General features: G+C 41.0%; 1 protein-coding gene across 2 annotated transcripts; it reads right to left on the reverse strand.

Annotated features, from left to right (window-relative positions):
* Positions 1 to 510: 510 nt before the first annotated feature.
* On the reverse strand, positions 511 to 15,139 carry dnajc5ga (DnaJ (Hsp40) homolog, subfamily C, member 5 gamma a). Of its 2 annotated transcripts, XM_061051575.1 has the most exons (7): positions 14,966 to 15,137; positions 7,855 to 7,982; positions 6,713 to 6,926; positions 5,210 to 5,366; positions 4,086 to 4,264; positions 2,674 to 2,713; positions 511 to 2,124 (listed from the first exon to the last, which is right to left on the reverse strand). In XM_061051575.1, the coding sequence occupies exons 2-5, from the start codon at positions 7,971 to 7,973 to the stop codon at positions 4,089 to 4,091; spliced, it is 666 nt and encodes a 221-aa protein (XP_060907558.1). In that variant the 5' UTR covers positions 7,974 to 7,982; positions 14,966 to 15,137; the 3' UTR covers positions 511 to 2,124; positions 2,674 to 2,713; positions 4,086 to 4,088. The 2 variants fall into 2 exon arrangements, with proteins under 2 accessions (XP_060907558.1, XP_060907559.1); XM_061051576.1 differs by lacking the exon at positions 4,086 to 4,264 and having other exon boundaries at positions 14,966 to 15,139.
* Between the last annotated feature and the right edge of the window lie 439 nt (positions 15,140 to 15,578).

Consider the following 15,578-nt stretch of genomic DNA (forward strand, 5'->3'; position numbering starts at 1 on the left):
CCTACATCCAGTAGTTCGCTGCTGTATTTAACCCCTCCACATGAACAAAGGGAACACGGTGCAGGAGTGTGAGTCTGGAGGGAGCAGGATGAGATAGTGACACACACACACACACACACACACACACACACACACACACACACACACACACACACAGGTAACTGAACCAGAACGTTGTAGTGAATCTAAACCTGAGTTCAGAGATTATCAAAGAACTGTAAAGGTAGCGGTTTGTGTAGTCGAGGAAGAAAGTGAGGTAAAAATAAACGACCTGAAGTGAGGGAGGTTTCTTAAAAAGGTGCATAGAGGGCGAGTACAGTGCTGCAGGTTTGAGTCCTTATACCTCTGTACATGTTTGCACGTCCACACCTCTTTCATACCATGTTGAATATAACAAATTAAATACACACTTCATGAGCTTAAAGGTGCCGGAGGTTGTCTGTGACATTTACATCAACACATTAGCAGTTTTTACATGTTAGGCGTTGAAAAAACAACATAAAAGTGGTGTGTATTTGTAAAGATTATTTAGTTTAATCAGTTGTATGAGAATCATTTACTTCCTGTGTTTTATTCTAACTCCAATTCTAATTGGCTTTTTTAACAATGGAACCAGGGGGACGCTAACTTCTAGGTTAGCCAGTTAAAATACAGTATTCCTTCAGTCTCTCTCTCTCTCTAATCATATCATACAAACAAATGTAACAAACTAAAACGTGGCTTTCAGGTGTAGCAAATGGCTTTTTACAGAGACTGTCCACCTCAGGGATCGTGTGTTGGCTGGCTACATGAAGCTGTTGCCTTTGGTCTACAGAACAGCCCGACTGCAACAGAAAGAAAGACATCGCAATAAAGCAGACGAACAAAATCTCTTTAAATAAAAAACATCTTCTAGTAAACACTTAACACGCTTCTGTCACTCACATTATCCCGGGGCTCGTATTTCTTTAGCAAAGGGTGGCACATGACATAAGGGCTGGTATCATTTGTCTGTATTAAGTGTGTGTGTGTGTGTGTGTGAGACCAGAGTCTGCTTGGCCCTTTAAGGTCAGGCCAGGCAGGTTTTTTTCACATGTTTTTGGTGTGGGGGTTTTGAAGTGTAATTCCAGTGCTGTACAGTAGGGGGCATGCATTCTTGGAGAAATAAAAGCATGCGTGGTGGGGAAGGGGGTTAGCTTCGACTTCGCAGCTCCGGGGTTTTTGGCTCAGACATCAAACATCACAGTCAGGATTTTTTTTTTTTTTAGTGTGAGTCTGTGAGGTTTTTCACTCTTCTCTCCTGTTCCGCTTCACATCAATGTGTCCTTAGTGTAGCTGCAGTCTGTCCTCCTTTGGAAGATGATCTCTCAGACGTTTGTCACCACATCACTCGGCAGCAGGAGCTCGTTTGAGGGTCGACGTTTAGCAGAACGTTTTTATTTTTTTAAACAGGACAAGAGAAGAAAAAGAAGATCCACAACACCCAGAAAGTCGTGCTGCTGGCGTCTGATGAAGTGTACGCGTAACAAGCTGTAATCCAAGTCCACTCTTCAGTAACAAAAAACACTTGTTAGTTTTTTCTCCTCCTAAACAGGTAAGGAGGGAGAAATGTCAAAAAAAAAAAAAAAAAAAGAAGTGCTCCTGTTGATGACCAGATGAGAGAAAAAAAAATGATCCCAGTCCTGATCTGGATAGCCGACAACTAGAGGACAACCTTTCCAAGTGTCACATCCTCACTGTTTGTAATGGGATGACAGGAACAGATTAGAGAGGTCAGTTCGGGCATGTTGCCATACTAGCTCTGGAAATGCTTGAAACGGCTAGCAAGATCACATCCAGCCCGGGGCTAGGCTAAAAGTAGATGAGACAGGACTCGATGGAGGACGGCTAAAAAAGAAACAGCTAGTGTTCTCATCTTTAATCATTCTCCTCCATTCATTGAGTTCCTTGGAGGGAGACCCGAGAGCCTCTTAAGTGCCCACCTTTCAGGGCGTTGTCCAGTGGGTGGATCAGGTTAATGATGAGGGGGTCAGGACTGAAGGTGTTGGCCCGGGCTGGCTGGTGGCAGCGGCTGTGGGCTGGTTGTTTTCTCTGTGTCGCTGGCAGCAGTCGAATGTGGCTGGATCATAACAGGAGCGCGACGGACTGAGGAGGAAGAGAGAGGTCAGGATGAGATCAATAGACAGTTTGAACTCTGATAATGAGCACATGATATCATGAGTTGGCACTTTTGAGCCTGTGTCCACCCAAGTGTTATTTCATGATTGCTTTTTTTACTGTATGTTTTGCATCTTCCATTTCTTCCTTCCCTATGAGCATCAAACGGAGGATGCTTGCCCTCCTACTTTAACTGGATGATGAGCTTTATAATTATGACGACCCCGCTATCACGACTCCGATCAGACCAGGAGCAAGCAGAGAAGAGCAGGTGTGGGTACAGGACACGATATGAAGGAGAGAAGAATACGCAGAAGCAAACGGAGCGACCGCACAATAAAAGGTGACGAGCTCGAGAATGGACGCAGGGCGCTGGGCCTTTTCTCTGAGCGGCCACCTGCTGCTGTAAACGCTCTCTCCTCAGTGGGAATAATTGTAAAAAAAAGAAGAAGCTGGCTCTCAGAAGAAAAGAAAAGCCAGTTGGACAAAGGCCCGTGTTCCTCCATATGGACACCAAAAGAAGGGGAGAGTACAAACCTGCTTCTGTTAGTTGAGCCTCATCCACGCCATCACCTTCCTGTGGGAGGATACAAAAGAGATATTAACCTCTATGTCATGTTATTTTGAAAACTCAGTTCATGTGGACAAAATAACGCACATCAAGGACACACATTTCTAAAGGGTTAGGATTTAAAATGCTGTTAGAAATCAAAACAAAATGAGTGAAGTCATGAAAAAGGTTTAAAAAACAAACGATGAATGAATTTCATTATCAAAACAAACAGAACATTTGGAAAGGCTTATTTTCACCATTGATTTCTTCCTTTTGCATGTTTTTGTATTTTTTGCATTAGTGGTTTTCTGAAATATTGTCAATGTGGAGAAAGAAGAAACCTAAAATTGCATCACCATGACAACAGCTGCACTACAGGATTTTTTTGAATGGATACTTTCACCTTTGATTCAAACTCACAGGTATAACAAAAGCTACAAATATTTTCTTTTCAGTTACTGTGGCGTTATTCAGACTGCCGTTTCAAAGTGCGTGACATTCAGAGTCAATATGAATGTCAGTGAGGCGTAATGAGGGCAGGAAGTGAACCGCCTTCTGTCTCGCCTTCGGAGGTAGTAACCGAGGTGTTACAGGGGTGAGAGGGGATCGGACGTAGCCATTCTGGGGAGGACAGCGCCGTGTGTGTCTGACGTGTGGCTCTCTCAAACTTCTTAAGGCGTAATGACAGCAGAGAATCGTTACAGCTCTGTTGCGGTGTGCATTGTGAGAAGGTGCTATACGTCTAAAAATGATGACAAGCTGGATTCTAGTTAAATACTCAAGTTAATAACGAATACCTGAAAATTTTAATGTTGATAAAATCATTACAACGCTGATCAACTTATCCAAACCAATTCTTCAGTTTTATGAAAAGCTGACCCCAAAAAACATATTTCTTGTGGAGCTGCAGCTTCGCAATTTACTGATACTTAGTCATACTTTCAGATTCATTTTAGGAAAGAAACAGTCCAAATTCTCAGATTTAAACTACTGAAATCTTAACATGTCTTCATAAATGTATGATTTTAATCAATTTGATGCAACAGCAAACACAACGGCAACAACATCAGAGATGGAAGCCTAAAGACTGATCATTCAGTCGGCATTCTTTTCTGACAGGATTTCAAGTAAACAGTGAATTCATGTTAAAGTGACAAAAAGCAGAAATAAAAACAAACATGCAGATAGAGGACAATATGAATGAAACAAAGAAGGATGTAGTTAATATGAATGACAGCGGTGGTTAAGACGGCACAGACGGTTTGTTATGGATGAAAAGAGAAGCAGTGATGAAGCATTAACAGCCAGCTGACACGGAGATGAGGACAACTTCTCATTCAAGACAAAAACGAGCGGATGACGTGACACAGAAAAAGGAGACCGGGCGGCTTCTTACGAGTCATTTCGACTCCGGTAAAGTCTCCCCGGGGTTCTCTTCCCCCGCTGCATTGGCTGAGGTCGGCGTCTGAGGCTCAGGTGGAGGCATAGGCATGGGCAGGGGGATGGGCTGACTCTGTCCCTTTGGGCTTTCTGGATCTGGATTAGTCGTAGGCTGGCCTATGATTACTGTGAAACCTGTAGGATTGGAGTATGAACACATGAACGCTGCAGTGTGAGAGTGCGTTCAATTCCCTGGTTAACTAAAAGCACACGTAGACGGTCACAGTTTTACTAACAACTCTAACAACAGGTCCGTTGATATCGATGTTGAACCGATGTCTGGAGGCTGTGGAAAGACTGGGAATCCCTCGAACTCCAGCAGTGAGATGGTTTCGCAGTTGAAGTAGGATTTTCTATTTTTTTGCAAAAGAATGCTAAAATGGCTTGAACTCAAGACAGTTAAAATTAGATTTAAAGGTCACATGTTTACAAAATATGCTTAAAAATGTTTTTCAAACTCTAACATGTGTCTCTAGTCCGTCTACAAACCCCCCAATGATGAGAAAAGTCCATCCTCTCTGTCTTTCGCCTGCTCCACTTTTCAGAAAATGTGTGCTCAAACAGGCCGTTTGGAGATTTTCCCTTCATGACATCACAAAGGGCAGTAGCCCCTCCCCCAGGTGGGTGACACTCCCACAGCTAGGTGTTTGTTCTGAACCTCTGAGTCTGCCTTCTCACCGTAAACAATAGTACATGCAGCGAGAAAGACAGAGTACACCCAAGCTACTCCCAGAGAGGGGTGGCATGGTCAGACACAGCTAATTTACATATTTAAAGGTACAGACACAGAGACAGTCTGTTCTGAGCAGGGCTGAAATAGAGGGGTTTATAGTCATGATCAAATACAGGATCAGAGTGGATTTAGAACAAGAAACTTCACAGACATGTTTTGAGGAGCTCTGAGACTTGTTTAAACTGGTTGAAGAGGAGGAGGATATGTCACCTTTAACTAACATTCCCCCAATAAAACCTAAAGACTAGAAATATAAGGTCAGCTAAAACATCATTAAGGCGTCAGTTAAAGTGAAAGTTATCAGCAGTTTGTATTTATAATCACAGCAGCTTTAAACATCGTCTCACCTCCGTCCTGCTCTGCTTTGATTTGGGCCTCCAGGTCTTCAGGGTCCACATACTGGTAGTTTTCGTCATCGTCTGGTGGTTTACATTTCCCACAGCAAAAACAACAGCAGCAGCAACAGCAGCAGCAGGTGAACAGCGTGCAGCACAGAACCATACCCTGCGGGAATAAACACAAAAACAACACAGCTATTTTTTTTAACCTGCAGCCAAAATACAAAAAACAACAGAACCGTCTTTTATCTTTACATCATGAACTGCTCCTTTAATGCTAATTTAGGAACAGTTTAATATCCCGGCACAAGGAGGAGTAATGCATCTGTTCTAGCTACAAAAGATAGTTTATTTTTTACAACAAAAATAAAAGTTTGTGACTCGGGATAAGAGCGAGAATATACTGCACCTATTCAAAAGCAGCAACCTGAGCCTGACACAGTTACTGTCAGAAAATGACAACTAGAGGTGGGGGAAAAAAAGATTTATGTAAAAATTGAGATTCTTGTGTTGTGATATTTTGAATAGATTCTCAATCAAATCGTGACCCCAAGAATCGAATCGAATCGTGAGACATCCAAAGATTCCCAGTCTTAAAAAGAACGGTCTTTTTTGTACGAGGTTAACACAAAGACATCCATAATACAGTGAATCATCCAGCACTAAAATCTATCACTCAATGTTGGTTCAAGACAAATTATAAGTTAATGAGTGGCAACATTTAAAAGAGATTATTATACACAGTGTAAACCACTCGAACGTGCCGTATGAAAACATTAAAATATCCCCACATGTAAAGACGATAGCTACGGAAATGAATCATCGTATCTCTTCCCTGAATAACGGAGGACTTTAGAAGATTTGTTTATCATAGAGACGAGAGAATTTGTGTTTTTCCTCTTCCTCTTTTTAGACCCACCATGCAGCTCTTCTGTTATGAATGGCTGTATTTAAGGGTTGAATGGAAGTTTGTGATCAGACTTCATCATTAATCTGTGTCAATATTCATCTGTATGGGATGCAACGGTTAGTGTTTGTTGTAAATGTCCCGCCCCTGCTTCGCTGTGATTGGACAGCTAGGTAAAGCCTGATAGTTATGAGTGCAATGATTCTATATACATATACTGTATGTAATATTTTTGGCACCAAGGGGGGGAAAAAAAAGAAGTAAAACGTGCAGAACTCAGAGCAGAAGAGACGCTCAATGCCTCTTGATACTGATTGGGTATTTAAAAAAAAGCACTTCCATTACAGATACCAAAATAATCGTCTCATTGAAACAGCTTACTTTTGACTTGTTTACATTTTTGATGAACCACATGGATGTTAAAAAACGGAGGCTTTACAAACAAACAAACATATTGCAGAAGTCAACTCGCTTATAACGTTTAGAGAAAGGAGCGAGGCAACAGGCAAAGTGACTTTTTACAGAAACGAGCCCCGATAGGTAAATTAAACACACACGTTCTCCTAATGCAAGCTTCTACTCCGAGAAAAAAAAAAAGCACCCACCTTGAACCACCATTTGGACATGAGGAAGTAGTATTTGACGCTCTCCTCTCCGAACTGCTCGGACACGTAGAGGCCCATGGAGCCATACTCGTCGTAGATCTTCCTCTTGGTCTCATCGTTCAGAATGGAGTTGGCATTGTTGATCTCCTTGAACTTCTCGGCTGCCTCGGGGTTTTCGGGGTTCTTATCTGGGTGATACTTCAATGCTAGTTTCCTGACAAGAGAGATGAGCACAGGCATCAAGATCATTGATATAAAAAAGGAGATTAAAATCAGATCAGGCCAAGAAGGGGCGGGATCAGGTTGGGGTTTTAGATTTTTTTTTGTTTCATTTTTGATTTTAAGATAACTACGCCGTGGGTCTATTTATGACAAGAGCCCGTTGCAAGCAGGCGTCAATCTCAACAGAGCAGATCGACCCCCAGACAGGAAATCAGACAAGGGAATGCGCAGAGCAGCCGACTGGATTTCAAAATAAAACACAATATAATGACTCCCCAATCGCATATATCCCAAAACGTCATCCACATTATGTCACAACAGCAAATCAACCTCAGGAAGACAAAGCAACATGTGTGCACGTTCTTCTCTTTAATCCTGCGTGATCTTGTAGTTCTGTGATCTTCTTAACTTGTGAGTGCGCCTACGCTCCAGAAACCCCCCACAGTGGGATAGGGAGCTTGCTGTTTGACAGACAAAAACTACGGCGGAGATGGAACGGATGCACACGGATCCTGAGGAAACCGCTTTGAAATATTCAATGAACTTCTTAAAGTGAGACTTTGATGGATTATGTAAAAATATGAATTAGACAATGAAACAAATTACACAACATGTGTTGTTTTATGAGCTTGTGTTCTCTTTCACAGACTCAAAAAAAGTCCCTTTTTGGTAGCATGACTAACGGAAGGATCCGGAGGAAATAGCACTTTGAGTAATCTGTCATTAAAGGGAATTTATCAACATAATTAAGGACGGGATTACAGACATTTTCGCAATGGATTTAAAAAATACCCAAAAGTAATAATTACAATGTGTTCAGCCTGCCCACTGTGGAGAAACTAATCCTTTTCTTAAGAGACAGCTGAGACGGATTAATTGGGGGGTAATAATTCAGATTAATGAATGTGCAGACTGCTCACCGGTACGCCTTCTTGATGTCCTCAGCTGTGGCTCCTTTCTCCAGCCCTAGCACCTTGTACACACTCTCCCCAGCTGTGGACATCTTCCTCTGGGGACGGGAGGGGTTCGGTTCAGCCATGGCTCACCTCTGATGTGAAAAAGAAAAGCACATCACTTTGTCATATAAAAGAAATTACACAGACAGAAACAAACGTTGAAGGAGATTTTTAAATCTCTTATTTTGAGTCATTTCAGTCAGAAACAGCCGTAACAATGAAAAGGCTGCGATGGATTATACTTCATGTTCAGGATGTGTACCCGACCGGTGCTTGTCCTCGTGGATGAACTGTGCTGAACACACCTCTACCAAGCGTGCCAGGGCCAAATAAGGTTTGGATCAGGACCCTCACACTAGTGCTTGGGCACGGTACAGATGGCCTAGTGTACATTGACCCTAAGTTGCAGTGTGTTTTAAGTTGCAGTGTGTTTTAAGTTGCAGTGTGTTTTAAGTTGCAGTGTGTTTTAAGTTGCAGTGTGTTTTAAGTTGCAGTGTGTTTTAAGTTGCAGTGTGTTGATTCCTTAGGGCCAGAAAAATACTCGACACAAGACAAAAGATCCATTTGAGGATCTTTATGATGTTTGTTCTTAACATCAGTCAAAAATTTTGACATAATAAAAGAAAACAAATTATTTGATCTTGATTTTGCATTTAAATAATTTCAGAAATATGTGGCACAACTATCAGGAAAAGTTTATCGTTTGTATTTCTATTGCTTTTGAATTTCTATTAATTTATCTCTACATACAGTTCAAGTCATCCTGCACAGCTTAGCCTTGATATGTAAGCTAATAGAGGATTGCTCCAGAGGGCTAGGTGCATCGACCCCACCTATTATCTACGACCAAAAGAAGGGAGGTGTAGGAGCTGGATATCTTGGGTTTAGGCGTTCAAATAACTTTATCCATAGTCCAGGTCATTTCATAACTGGAGGTATTGTGTTACAGTAATAACCTGGTGTTAGTGCAGTTACAAAATACAAAAGGGATTTCTACTACAGAACAAACTCTCACAGACACACTGTTACTCAGCTGCACAAATAAAGCTGTGAGGGTCATTGATGAAAGAAGATTACATTCTGCTGATCTCAGAGATTACACGCCCGTGACCATATCAGAGGAGGTCAGTGTGCTGGTCAGACTGGCTGAACTGACCCACACACACACACACACACACATCACACTATATTAAAACCTGTGTCCACAGATTTTTACTGCTGTGGCCAAATAGCAGACACATTGAAGACAGAACTTTACAACAGCCCTGAACGAGCCCAAAACGCTCTCATTAAGCACGACGAAGGATAAGCTGCTTACTCCATAAAAGACTACTACTCAAATAATAATATAGACGTTATTTAAAGATGAATTGATAAAAACAACAGCAGCTATAACAGTGAGATTTATGCCCGACTTTAGTCCTTTCAATTGCCTTTGGACTGTTTAATCCTGAAATACTGCATTAAAAGGCAAAACAGAATAAAAATCCAGTCAGGGTCTTGATTAGATTAAAGCTTGAAAAGGCAAAATCGAAAGAGACCATTCTTCCTTCTCAATGATGGAAACACTGCAGGCCCAGATGGCACCCGCGATCAAGCCAAGAAACCTGATGTAAACACTCCAAGAGTCTCCAAATGTGCTGCGCAAACCCCGAGTGCAGTCTGGCAGGAGACAGCAGCTTCATACAGGAGGCCTGCAGCCGGTTCGTTTCTCTCTTTACATAAACCTTCAAGACCACCAGTTTGCTGCAGAAAAAAAAAAGGTCTGCACTGATCAAACTGACCCCCCCCCCCTGCAGCAGCACACACTGGAGCCATCGATCGGGTATTTAACAAGCAGGATCTATTAGGTAAATTAACTGCAGTCGTTTGTGATGCAGACTTTAAAAGCTGGCTGTAAAAGCTGTGTGCAAATACTGTTCGTTTTATCACGCTAACATAAAAGGCTTTAGGAAAACGAAGCCTCCGAGCAGTCGCTTAAACTTGAAACAGACAAACACACAGATGAGTCTTTTGTCTCTCTTTCCAAACACTTCTCTGTGACTCCTTTGTGCTCCGAGTTTTATCAAGTGCGGATCTAAGTTTAGCGACTGCTCAGCAGGATTTTGTAGCTGAAAAGCTGTCAGCCGAGAGACGGGAGCAGAAAGCGAGGGAGGAGAAGTGCCTCGATTCGGGGGATTTTAAGGTTGGATTGGAAAATTGTGACGATTTTAGCCGTTTATCAAACGATTTAGACAGGTTTGCAGCTGTAAAATAGATTTTGATGAATTATTAAATTGCAGATTCTTAGTAAAACCTGAGTCCTATGGATTCATTTCATATGCTCACATAGTGGAGGTACAAGGACAGGTTTGCTTAATCACACGTAAGCCAATAGAGGTAAAGAGAAACATCTCAAAATGCTGAAAAACTGAAACACTAAAGCAGGAACAGTGGTCCCATATAGACTATAAAATACTGAAAGACACTTAAGATACCTGAATGCAACTCCATTCATTCTGAGAAATGGCAAAACAACCAAGAAAACAACTTAGAATAAGAGATTTAAAAATAAATTAAATGTACAATATGTAGAATTTTATTACAATGATAACATTAAAATAAATTCAAAATTGACTTAACCTGCGTTGTTGTTGTTTTCTGTTAAGTACTTACATGACCTCAAATATTTCAAACAGTTATCAAAGAATTTATTATCTTGTCGTGGCAGCCACCATGACAGACACGACAAGTTTATCGTTGCCGTGGAAACACTGGATGTTACGTTAAAGACCGCAACATAAGGAAGAAGGAACTGCTACTGGAAGCTGCCGTACTGTCGCTGAATGAGCTGCTGTGATAAAAAAAACATCATGTAAATTATACTCGGACACATCGTCTGTAAACTTATTCTCTTCCTCAGGTCGTTCGTCTTCATGAGTTTGTTTTCATTGATGTGTGTGTGGGGGGTCGCAGAGAGAACTCCCCTGATTCCCCGCCAGCCTTGATGTATCTTTTGTTAATATTTTTATAGGGCTTATTCAAGTCAATATAAACCAAATCAATTCTGTAAAAACCCAAAACAACACAGGGCCTTTGAAGCACGGAAATTAACATTTTTGTGAGGCTATTATTAGAGCAGAGCTCTGAAATAAAAATCGTTTGTGCCGCTACAACAAGCGCTTCATTGCTTTAGACAAGAGATGTGCTTGTCAGAATCCACACTACAACACGACTCATCCTAAAATATCTCCTTCATGGTTAAAAATAACAACAGCTCGCTAAGGTGGGTGACATGCCATCACAACAGAGAAGTACCCCCAAAGGTCTCTTTAAGAAAGCTTTAGTACTCAAATCTGAGACTGAAATGTAGCTCAACTAAATCTCATTAAACCCGTCACATGCGACAGTTTAGCTTGTCATTATGAGAATTAGTTTGGAGACCTTTAACATGGCGCAGTCTTAAGACGCTGAAAAGTCAAAGCTAACAGACGAGCATTTTTGTTCTAAATGAATTACTGTTTTTTAAATAAGAGGGTTTCAACGTTTACTCTGTGGGAGAAGATTCAGGGTCCCACAGACCAGGCTGAGCCGCTATAAACATTCATTTGTGCCGATGTCCATAAATATTCTGAATAAGAGGTAATGTAGGAAGTGCCAAGCTGTCGTGCAATATGTCAATATGTTTTAATTCTCTTGTTACTGCAGGACCGAGTCCAAGACAACTTCCCATTCGGGGACAATAATGTATTTCTTATCTTATCTAAATACAGATTGAGACCCCGGCTTGTGCTCCGGCGTGACCCCTAGCGTCCTCGCCTGAAGCAGTGGAGCCGTAACGTTAGTACTGCAGTGGTTCCCTCTACGAGAGTTTAATGGGATTTTCTCTGGATTTGTATTAGTGAAAATAAATATGAGAATAAGATTTCCGTCTGATAAAAGGAGATGATACTTCCACATTTTTTAAATCGTCTTGAATACCACTTTTTATGATTTTGAATTTGAAATAAACACGAGGTATTTGTGCCCTAATGAAATCAGTGGAGACATCCGTCATCCCAATTCTGTCTCTACGCCCGACTGACTCAGTTACATAACCTACCCTATGGCCCTTACTCGCCACCGCAACCAAAACAGCATTTCCCATTCAACAGGCCGAGGCTGTGTGGATGTGAGCTACATGTAGCGACAACGCAGATACTACCCTACCACATCATGTCTCTCTCATCGCTGAGTACTAGGCTCACTGTCAGCAAGAGCCATGACATCATTGGGGTTGTCAAGAGTCCAGTATGTCCCAAGACACCCTGGGAAGGCCAGGCAGCGAGCTCCAGCGTCCCAGAGTCACCCCCCTCCCTGACCCCAGGCTCTGTTGATGCGAGCTCCAGGTAGTGACAACGCTGATACTACCTTCCCTACAACATGGTCCCGTTTGTTAAAGCATGAATAAATGCGATAGCAGGAAGAAAAAGATCATGTTAGGCTACACCATCCAGAAGTAATCTTTTCTTTTCAAAGAAAAAGAAAAAGAGGAGAGTCTGCAGTTCTACTATTTGATTCCCCCAACATGTCTTAGTTGATGTATTACTATATCGTCAAAACTAATTGATGATGATGATGTCTGATTTAAAAAGTAGCACGGGCAAATTATTCTGCAACTCATTTCCAAATTCGCCCTTCAAATTCTACATCTCTGTTTAGAACAATACGTGTAGATGAGGATGTGTTTCGTTACATAACAACAAACATGAAAAATAATGAAGGCTGTGCTATAATTAGCGAGTGCAAGGTGCCGAGCGCTCAGCTGTGACCGTGAGGTCTGCTTGAATTCAAGGCACGGAGCGACTGAGGTGGCAGGTTCAACTGAGGTGGCAGGAATGATGATGAATGTTTATTAGAACAATAACCAAACTGTGACAAAACCTGCCGACTTCACTAAAGGCAGACTGTAACCTTTGTGTTCATCGACTGCAACGGGACAAAAACGAGTCAAATTTATTGTACAGGTGTATTAAACCATTTTTAAATAGATGTAATATCATGTCAGTTAGTTCTATGCCCTACATGGTCATTCTGTTTCATTTATTCCCCATGTAAGCAGCATACAAGAACCATTAAAAACCTGAAATATTACCTGGCTGGCTGAACTTGTTAGAGGCAGCACAGGCCCAAATAAACCTCACCTGGGAGCCTCAGTTCAGGGCTAAATAGTCAACAATTAGGTCATTAGATTTGGATGTTAACATATTAACCTGCAAGAGAGGAGCCTGATTAAGACCAATGAGATGTTGGCCAATCCAGAAAACGTTTGTAAATAGTTTGAGCAGCTTAGAAGCGACATTACGTTGCAACCTCAACAGACAGCAGGTGACGTTATTAAGTTTAGATTGGCTCTAAATTAAAAAGTATGGAAGACAATTATGGCCAAACATGAGAGAGATTTTTTTCCCATTAAGCACAGCGAGAAAAAAAGTAGAAATGTCGAGAATAAAGTCGAAATTTCAACTTTCTGTTTTTTACATTAATTGTGACATTGAGAGTTTTCTGGACATTTCCAACATATTCTCTAAATTGTATTTAAACATTACTCCAGACATTTTTACTTTTTTCTCCTTTAATATTTCAACTTTATGGGGCGCTGGTGGCGCGGTGGATGGTGCGCGCGCCCCATGTGTGGAGGCTGTCGTCTCGGGCGGGCGGCCTGGGTTCGCGTCCCGGGTGTCGTTCCCCGCTCTCTCTCTCTCCCTGATTTCCGGCTCTGTCCACTGTCCTATCTATCCATTGAGGGCACAGAAAAGCCCAAAAATAAAAAATCATTAAAAAATAAATAAATAAATATTTCAATTTATTTCTCGACATTTCACATTTTTTCCTCGATATTTCGACTTTATTATTGACTGTTATCAAGTGCTTCTAAGTTTAGCTGAAAGGCAGTCAGCTGAGAGACAGAGAAGTGCCTAGATTTGTTTTTTAAGGTTAAATTGGAAAATGATTTTAGCCAATTCTCCAAAAATAACTGGACAGGGTTGCAGCTCTTTTTAGACTTTATTATTGACTGTTCTTCTTTTTTCTTGATATTTTGACTGCATCCTTTTTTTTCTTGAAGTGAGTATTAAAGCCAAATCTTCCTCCGCTCTCATTATTTATTTCTCGTGTTTGGCCCTAATCCTCTTCCGTAAGAAAGTGCCGGTGTTTTGTGTTTTGGGGGATAACGGGTCCGGTAATACTGAAGGAGGAGTGACGCGTGATCATCGTCTGTTTGTCCTTGTGGAGCTCTAATCCTTCTGCTAATCTCCCGGCACATGGAGTAACACTTTCTATTCAACAGTCTCTCATTCATAACTAAAATGTTTAGAGTAAAAAAGGTATTGAAATCTAATTGAACCAACTCGCTTCCCGTCTGTTTGATTTTAAGTGATTTCTGCAGCTTTCTTAATCTGTCACGATGGTGTTACGTAGATTATAGTTGACCTTTCAGTTTTAAGACCCATGTTACACACAGCCACTAAAAGGATGTATTTTAACCCGAGACAACATTTTAAAACAGTATAAATACATTAGAGATATTACGACTTTAAAGCTGATCAGATGTGGCCTGAAAACCTTTTGCAGCGTGAAGACAAACATGAACCAAAATGCGTTTAAAAATTCAAGAAATCTTCTGAATCTTACCCATACATGTACATGCACAAACCAAAATTAACAACATGATTCCCCAGTACCTAAACTATAATTCGGCATACAAAAAACCAAAAAAACCATGAAGCCTACATTTCAGCAGCATCACATGTGCACATTATTGTGCTCACAGCTCGTCGCCACCGCCCTTCATTTTTCTTTGTGTTTCACCAAAAGAAACCTTTTATGATATTCTCACACATCTCAATTTAAAGTGCATTCTCACGTCTTCTTGGTTGTTTTTCAATAGTTATATTGTTTCTGGTTAAAGTGGTTTACGCTGCCTTTGTTGGGGGGAAAGTGAAGCTTAAATTTTCAGTTTTTTGAATGGAGTTCGGCGAGCGTTGCCATGACAGCTACTTACGGTTAGCTAACCTGAAGCTAGCTGATTAAGAGCATCGAAATGGCTTTTACTTACCTTGTGTAAACTGAGCAGTGTGTATATCGCTGTGAGGTTAGTTGGATCATAGAGGCATCCGGTTTAATGCCTTAAATCTCAGGTTAAAGTCTTGTACCAGCCCCGGTGAAGAGGCAGCCTGTTGTAGCCGCCGGGTCGCTTCTTCTTCTTCTTCTTCTTCTTCGGGTAACGGTTCGCTCCTCCAGAGAACATGCGCTGTGATTGGCTGGTTTCCTCCTTCCAGGAAATGAAGACTGAAAGGATGATGCTTTCAAGGTTTCGTCCAAAATCCGCCTTTCAAGCACCTATAATAAGAAGTCACTTTAATTATTATTTTTTTTTTTTAAAGAATCAGTCACCGCAGTATGGAATAAGTTTATGGCCAGGCATGAAAAATAAATAATTATTGAAGGAAGTTTTTTTAATAATAATTATTAAATGGAAACGTCAGGAATAAAATTTAAATTATTTCCAAAAATAAAGTTGAAATTTTTTGAATGAAGTCAAAATGAAGCGGCATATTTGAGACCAACAGAAATGGATATGTGCTAAAAGTTGAGACGTTTAGAAATATGACGTTCAAGTTTTCAGAATAGTTAAATTTTTTGTGTATTAAGTAAAAACTGTAATTGAT

Source organism: Labrus mixtus, chromosome 12, assembly GCF_963584025.1.
Source record: "Labrus mixtus chromosome 12, fLabMix1.1, whole genome shotgun sequence".
Taxonomy (NCBI): Eukaryota; Metazoa; Chordata; class Actinopteri; order Labriformes; family Labridae; genus Labrus; species Labrus mixtus.

What these genes read in the sequence shown, in the direction of transcription:
- dnajc5ga (XM_061051575.1), bottom strand. Translation starts at nt 7,973, where the DNA reads ATGGCTGAACCGAACCCCTCCCGTCCCCAGAGGAAGATGTCCACAGCT. An exon ending in GACATCAAGAAGGCGTACCG is followed by an intron (nt 6,927 to 7,854) that starts GTGAGCAGTCTG and finishes CTCTCTTGTCAG; the next exon opens with GAAACTAGCATTGAAGTATC. An exon ending in CAAAGCAGAGCAGGACGGAG is followed by an intron (nt 4,265 to 5,209) that starts GTGAGACGATGT and finishes CCAATCCTACAG; the next exon opens with GTTTCACAGTAATCATAGGC.